This window comes from Bufo bufo, chromosome 10 (assembly GCF_905171765.1).
Source record: "Bufo bufo chromosome 10, aBufBuf1.1, whole genome shotgun sequence".
Classification (NCBI taxonomy): Eukaryota; Metazoa; Chordata; class Amphibia; order Anura; family Bufonidae; genus Bufo; species Bufo bufo.
This window is the reverse complement of record NC_053398.1, coordinates 87979231-87987586: the sequence shown is the minus strand read 5'-3', so window position 1 is coordinate 87987586 and position 8356 is coordinate 87979231. Positions and strand designations below refer to the sequence as shown.

The 8356-nt window shown below is 46.7% G+C and overlaps 1 protein-coding gene across 1 annotated transcript in view; it reads left to right on the top strand.

Moving 5' to 3' along the window:
* Window positions 1–1082: 1082 nt before the first annotated feature.
* The window catches only part of SF1 (splicing factor 1), a 43643-nt gene continuing 36369 nt past the window's right edge, over window positions 1083–8356 (top strand). The window contains exon 1 of the mRNA XM_040410830.1: window positions 1083–1174. Coding sequence (XP_040266764.1) covers window positions 1171–1174 — 4 coding nt within the window. The 5' untranslated portion in view covers window positions 1083–1170. The remainder of the gene's footprint in view (window positions 1175–8356) is intronic.

The following is an 8356-nucleotide window of genomic DNA, read 5'->3' as shown; positions in this document are numbered from 1 at the left end:
CTGATCAGCTGTATGGGGAGACGGCGCGTGCAGTGCCATCTCTCTTCCTGCTGCCATGTCTGCAAAGAAGCGGCAAAGCTGGAAGAGAGATGGCACGTGCACACTGCCCGCGCTGTCCCCTGCCTATCTGACATTGATGACTTATCCTGATGATAGGTCATCAATATAGGAGAGCCCGGAGAACCCCTTTAAACAGAAAAATACAATAATAATCTAGTAGTGGCATGCACAGCGCACTGCCTGGTGTGTCCTTCTTATAGCCTGGGACATATACTATGATATGGTAGAACAGCAGTAACAGTCTTCTCCCATTACAACATCCTGTAAGCAGCTCAGGCACCTGTATCACCCTGCTCTCAGGGAGAGTTATCAAAAGTGATGGGGAGGAAAACTGGATTAGTTGTTCTTAGCAACCAATCAAATTTCCCCTTTCATTTTCCAAAGGAGCTCTGAAAAAATGAAAGGTGGAATCTGATTGGTTGCTATGGGCACCTGAGTCACATTTCCTTCACACCACTTGTCATACCCCCTCCCCCAATGACTCAAAGAGTTAAAAACATTAAAACAAGTGAGATGTCACCAGCACGCCACGGGCATGTACGCGCTGCAACGCCCACTGCTATAGGCCAATAGTAATAATATTGTTTGCCGCCATTTTCCCACGTCGTGACGTCAAAGAGTTACAAAAAAAAAAATCACACTGCAAAATGGCGGCGGAAGGCCGAGCAGGAAACAACGTACACGCCAAGAGGAAACCACTCGGCGTGAGGCGCTAATAGGACGTAAGCGTGCGTTTCATGAGGGAAATGAGTCGCCCGCAGTGATAGGTTAGGACGCCCGTGCGGACACGCCCCCTTTCATCATCAACTCGGTCGAGCATTTTGCTCTAGCGCTTCGCAAGCTAATTACAGACACAGCGGCATTTGATTGGCACATTCACCGTCCAATGATAAGAAAGCTCATCCGGCGTCGGTCGCGCTCCGTACGTCACGACGTTCCCTTCAGACGCTGCGCTTTCGTTCCTTCCAATCGCTGAACCTCATTATGAACCAATAAACGCCGTTGCTTTTCTTAAGTGGGAGGAGCAACCAAGCTAATAAAATGACCAGATGTTAACGTAAGCGCGCAGTCATCTTGGATGAAAGGGTAGTAACGGAACGTGGCCGCGAAATGGGTAAGAAAGAGGCCCCGTGTGGACCGCGCTTTTAGTGCTGACCGCTCGTGCCGCTGCTGTAGGCTGATACGTAACAGACCCGGGTGTGATGGCTCCCGCCGTGCACGTGTGCTGTAGGCCGGCAGGCGTGGGTAGCCATGTGCAGGTTGCAGGCAGCGGTGACCTGCAACTGCCTCCTGCTTCTCACAGCTCAGGGGCCACAAGAGGTTCTGCAGCAGTTGTGTGTATGCGCCGTCTGTTATAGAACTACCATGCACGTAGTGTGGTCTACATAGGCCCCATTCACGTCACACCGTGTTCTGTCCGCATCCCTATGTCCACGCTGCAGTGCCACAAAAAATTAATAACGTGTCCTGTATTTTTTTTTTTCTTTGAGTCTGCAAAAAAAGAAAATGTACCTTGGCCGCCATCCTGGGTGCTAAGCACATATGGAATGGACCTGTCACCCCAAAGTGTAGGTGCCATGTGCAGGGGAAGGTTCATGGAAACTTGTAACTTATACCGGGATTTTGTGTATAGAGCTGAGGACATGGCCTGCTAGATGGCGGTAACACATCCGCAAAACCCAGTCCCCATAGCTCTGTGTGCTTTTAGTGTGTAAGAAACCGATTTGATACATATGCAAATTACCCTGAGATGAGTCCTGTCCCTGACGAATGGCCTGGAAATCGCTTTAAAAGAGGTTTAAAGGGGCTCAGTAAATGGAGAATCCTTCATATTGCTTCCTGATCTGATTGGATTCATTTTTCCAACACATTATACACTGCTTGTTATGTGTACTCCCACAGTCCTGACCACCAGAGAGGCCGGTGCCTTTTCCGATAGTGTGCAAGCACGGCCACTTCTGCTGGATTGCAGGGTGGTCTGTAACCATGGAAACAAGCAGTGTGTAATGGGATGGAAAAATGAATCCAGCAAAGGAAGCACTATGGACTATTGCAACACATTAGTAAGTGGCTTCTCTAGATAAATGTCACTTACTGAAGTGAGACAACCCCTATAAGGCCTCTTTCACACTTGCGTTGTCCGGATCCGGAAAAACGCAAGTGTACTGAAAGCATTTGAAGACGGATCCGTCTTCAAAATGCTTTCAGTGTTACTATGGCACCCAGGACGCTATTAAAGTCCTGGTTGCCATAGTGGGAGCGGGCAGCAGTATACTTACCGTCCGTGCGGCTCCCGGGGCGCTCCAGAATGACGTCAGAACACCCCATGCGCATGGATGACGTGTCCAATGGGATCACGTGATCCATGCGCTTGGGGCGCCCTGACGTCACTCTGGAGCGCCACGGGAGCCGCACGGACGGTAAGTATGCTGCTCCCCCGCTCCCCCACTACACTTTACCATGGCTGCCAGGACTTTAGCTTCCTGGCAGCCATGGTAACCATTCAGAAAAAGCTAAATGTCGGATCCGGCAATGCGCCGAAACGACGTTTAGCTTAAGGCCGGATCCGGATCAATGCCTTTCAATGGGCATTAATTCCGGATCCGGCCTTGCGGCAAGTCTTCAGGATTTTTGGCCGGAGCAAAAAGCGCAGCATGCTGTGGTATTTTCTCCTGCCAAAAAACGTTCCGTTCCGGAACTGAAGACATCCTGATGCATCCTGAACGGATTTCACTCCATTCAGAATGCATTAGGATAATCCTGATCAGGATTCTTCCGGCATAGAGCCCCGACGACGGAACTCTATGCTGGAAGAAAAGAACGCAAGTGTGAAAGAGCCCTAACTCAGAGCAGAGATGTTAATGTGTAAATTACAAGTTTTACTGAATATTTCCCATTAAAGGGGTTGTCTGGGTTTAGAGCTGAACCTGTACATACCCTTATTTTCACCCAGGCAGCCCCCCTGAGGCTAGCATCGGAACATCTCCTGCTCCGATGCGCTAGATCACGCAGGGCAAGGGCTCTTGTTTTCAATAACACACTGCCGGGTGGAAACTTCCGCCCGGCAGTGTTCAGTGACGTCACCAGCTCTGATGGGTGGGCTTTAGTGCTGCTCTAGCCGTTTTACTGGCTATGGCAGCGCTAAAGCCTGCCCATCTGTGCCGGTGATGTCAAATCTCCAAAAAATGCCTCTGCCCTGCACGATTTAGCGCAGGGCAAAGGAGAGCATCGGAGCATGAACTGCTCCAATGCTCATGTCAGGGGGGCTGCCTGGGTGAAAATGGACGGATGTCCGGGTTCAGCTCTGAACCCGGACAACTCCTTTAAAACTACATATCAATGTGCTTAGCTCCACCTGCTATAGAACAAGCTGCCTGTAGATTGTGACAGGTTCTCTTTAAGGCTACTTCCACACTTGTGGCAGGATGGATCCGACAGGCTGTTCACTCTTTCAGATCCATCCTGCCGCTATTTTGCCGTGCCGACAGACTGCTGCTCTGTCCCTATTGACTATAATAGGGGCGGGGGCGGAGCTCCGACGCAGTACGGCAGTGCACGGCGAAAGGCCGCCGGACTAAAAAGTTGGACATGCAGTACTTTTAGTCCGGCGGCCTTTTGCTGTGCTGCGCCGGAGCTCTGCCCCCATTATAGAACAATGCAGACAGAGCGGCAGGACGGGTCCGACAGAGTGAACAGCCTGTCGGATCCGTCCTGCCGCTAGTGTGAAAGTACCCCAACGGGGTGGTTCAGGCATTTTAGTAGTTTTGAAAACTGCTGAGGTTTAAAGCATAAATGTGCAGCATAGGCCACGAGAACAGACCAGTCTCCTTGTCCTAAATGTGCAGCATAGGCCACGAAAACAGACCAGTCTGCTTGTCCTAAATCTACAGCATAGGCTACGAAAACAGACCCGTCTACTTGTCCTAAATGTGCAGCATAGGACACGAAAACAGACCCGTCTACTTGTCCTAAATGTGCAGCATAGGCCACGAAAACAGACCCGTCTACTTGTCCTAAATGTGCAGCATAGGCCACGAAAACAGACCCGTCTACTTGTCCTAAATGTGCAGCATAGGACACGAAAACAGACCCGTCTACTTGTCCTAAATGTGCAGCATAGGACACGAAAACAGACCCGTCTACTTGTCCTAAATGTGCAGCATAGGACACGAAAACAGACCCGTCTACTTGTCCTAAATGTGCAGCATAGGACACGAAAACAGACCCGTCTACTTGTCCTAAATGTGCAGCATAGGCCACGAAAACAGACCCGTCTACTTGTCCTAAATGTGCAGCATAGGACACGAAATCATCCCGGCGTCCGTGAGAGGTTTGTACAGGATAATGAAATTAGCTTTCATTTTACCAGTGCAATTTAGAAAATAAGTGCCCCCCATCGCTGTTTCCAGCGGACAGTAATGTGAGTGTGCCCAACATGCCGCCCTGGACTTGCAGTAATGGAGCGCTGTGTACTCCCTCACTGGTCATCTTCTGGACATCCTCATTCCAGTAATCCAGATGTCACAGGATCTGTGGGTTCCAAAAAAAGCCATGTGATTAGTTCCCTGACGTTGCAGGCATCTAGGATTGAGAAGACCAAGGAAATCCGTGTGAAAATTATCCCAGAAGAACATGAGGACATGTACTGAAATTACAAGCCACCCTCACCACTAAAAACTTACATGCCAACCTCACCCCAAAATGAGTGCTTCAGCATGAGCGTGTGCTGCCGCTTCATTCAAAATAGTGATGCACCCAACCCGGCATACAGCCACGTAAATTATTACAGCGGTGGTCTGATTAGACACTGCTGTTAAAGTCCTTCCCCTGCTGCCCTATAAAAAAGGCTTTCAGGGGCTACTTTTGGAAAGTGTACCTCTTGGTGAGAGATTTTTGACAACTAGACATCCTCACCGACGCACTTGAAGACGTTTTGCCTAGTTGACATACTTTGAGGGGGTAAATCATTTGACTGAGAAACAGGATGGTCGTTTCGATGAATTGCCTGCCATTTAGTCTGTTCTGACCTAGCTGTTGGGAGTGGTGGTTGTGAGGGAACGTACACACTGCAAACAGGCTCTGGATGGACCGGAAAGACTGCCAGTGAAGATGATTGTTTGGTCTGCCGACAAGCAGCTCCCACATATTCAGTTTCTGCCATCCAAACGCAGGTGGCATCTTCACCCCTGTCTCTGCCCGGGCCATTCCCAGGCACTTTCCAGCAGAAGCAAATCCACCCATTACATGTCTTGCCATTGACGGGCATCCTCCATGACCTTTGTTTGCAGTGTTGTCGTGAGTGAGAAACCTGGACTGGAACTGTATCATCTTTAACCCCTTCTTCCCTGGGCCAGTTTTCACCTTCCTGGCCAGACCATTTTCTTGCAAATCTGACATGTCACTTTATGATGTAATGGCTTTGGAGCGCTTTTGCTTATCCAAGCCATTCTGAGATTTTCTCGTGACACATTGTACTTCATAAATTTGAGTCAATATTTCACCTTTATTTATGAAAAAAATCCCAAATTTGCCCAAAATTTAGACGCAATTTTCAAAATTTAAATTTATCTGCTTTTAAAACAGTGATACCTGCAAAAATATTTTACTTTACCCATATGTCTACTTTATGTTGGGATCATTTTATTTTTTTAGGATGTTAGAAGGCTTAGAAGCAATTCTTAAAATTTAAGAATTTCCAAAACCCACTTTTTAAGGACCAGTTCAGGTCTGAAGTCACTGAGTCTTGCATAGTAGAAACCCCCCATAAATGACCCTATTGTAGAAACTACACCCCTCAAGTTACTCAAAACTGATTTTACAAACTTTGTTAAACCTTTAGGTGTTTCACAAGAATTAAAGGAAAATGGAGATGGAATTTTTAGCAGATTTTCCATTTTAATCCATTTTTTTCTTCAACACATCAAGGGTTAACAAACAGCCAAATAAAACTCAATATTTATTACCCTGATTCTGCGGTTTACAGAAACACCCCACATGTGGTCGTTAACTGATGTAAGGGCACACGGCAGGCAGGTCTTGCTGGACTGGTTTTTAGGTGCCATGTCCCATTTGAAGCCCCCCAGATGCACACTTACAGTAGAAACTTCCAAAAAGTGACAACCATTTTGGAAACTAGGGGATAAGGTGCCAGTTTTATTGGTACCATTTTTGGGTCCATATGATTTTTTGGCTCATTCATTATTACACTTAATGGGGCAAGGTGACCCAAAAATTGTTACTTTTTTCAGTTTTTATTTATTTTTACTGCGTTCACCTGAGGGGTTAGGTCATGTGATTTTTTTATAGACCAGATCGTTGGGGACGTGAGAATACTTAATATGTATACTTTTTCTTAAGTTTTTCACACAATAATGGCACTTTTGAAACCAAAAAATGTTTCTCCATAGTCAGAGCCATAGTTTTTTTATTTTTTGACCGATTGTTTTAGGTAGGGTCTCATTTTTGCAGATGAGGTGACTGTTTTATTGGTACCATTTTGGGGGACACAACTTTCATTGCTTGGGGTTTCACTTTTTGTGATGTAAGATGACAGAAAATAGCTTTTTTTTTTACTGTTTGATAGAGCTGGTTAGACGTGTGCTTTTTTTTCTATTATAAAATCAGTGGAAAGGGGCGTTTTTCTTTTTTTTTTTTTTTTACTTGAAACTTAAATTTATTGAAATTATAATTATTTTAATTTTTTTTACTTTATTTCTGTCCCACTCCGGGACTTCACTTTTGGGGGTCTGATCCCCTCTGCAATGCATTACAATACATCTGTATTGTAATGCATTGCCTGTTAGTGCATTACACTGAGTCATACACAGGTTGCCTAGGAGACGCAGCCTGAGGCTGGATCTCCTGGGCACCCGTAGATGGCAGGTCCCAATGCTGTGCAAGGCATTGGGCAGCCTCTGCATGGCATTGTGCTGCCTTGTCACCCATCGGGTCCCCGCCACAGCAATGCAGGGACTCGATGGGCACCCGCAGCAAACCCCTTCTATGTTGCGGTCTGCGCTGACCACTGCATAGAAGGGGTTAATCCGTGCCGGTGGGGGGGTCAGTTTTGAGTATGGAGGCCTCATGTTGAGTGCTTTGTTCCTATCTTTGCTGTGGACCAACACCCGTCTGGGGAGTGGTCGTATTTGACGTTCAGTCCCCCCTAGTAGTGATACACGGGGCACTCAGCGATGTGTGCAGGACATCCTGCGGCCACGTCTTGACTTCTGATGGCAGGGCTTCCAGCTGGAATTTTTCGGCAGGATAACGATCGCCTACTATTGAACGTGTTTCCCAGGAATTTCTCCACTAGATTGGAACACGTCCTTGGTCTGCCTGGTCACCGGATTAATTGCCAGTCATTTATGGGACCAGCTTCAGCAGCCTACGACTGTGCAGGGTCTGTATGCCTCCATGTCCAACCATATCTCCTGTAGTATCCAGGCTAGAGGTGGGCCAGCAGAGTACTAGAGCCTCCTATCTGCAGTTTTCTCCAATGAACTTTCCGTTCTAATATTATAATCACTTACATACGTCATTACTTTCACACACAGCGTTTCGTTCAGTTCCAACCACTCCTTGGTGCCTAGTGTCTCAGTGTAATTAGGATCTCCCATCCTCCAGCTATCGTGGTGGTCCTCATTCTTGGGGTGTCTATAGTTGTAATGAATAGTCTGTTCTGGGTTCATTGGTCCAGGTCTCATGTCACCTGAGTAAGGAGTCGGCTCAATGGCTTCACGTGCAGTTTTTGCAGCATTTCTCTTTCTGAAAAATGCCAGTTGTAAAGGTCAGCTGAAAGTCTATGGATCTTGATGCACAGTGCACACATGCAGTTTTCATTGCCACGTTTATTCAATTGTGTTTTTTACATGCATGGCATTTTTTTTTTTTTTAAACTGCAATGTGACGTAGCATTTGTTTTATTCATTTTTTTTTCCCCCATGTGTATTTACATTCTCTGTAGTTAAACTGCTGCAAAACTCATACTTTAGAGAAATGTCATAATCATGTTGCTAAAAAAAAAACTTGTTTTAGCGGCAGAAAAGATACCAGAACAAATTTGGGTAGGAGTCCTAACATGGCTGCAGTGTGGCCATCAGGGCCTGAAACAATAGGGTTCCAATGATGGCTTTTAGGCCAGTGCTACAGATAGATTTTAAATGGTCACAAAATTTTCACACAACTTTGCATAAATAAGCAGTAAGAGACCAAAAGTCTAGTTCTCATGTTATCTGCGGTTTACCGTCATGTTTATGGCGCTGAGCTGCACCTAGTGATGTCACTGTCCTAGGGGAAG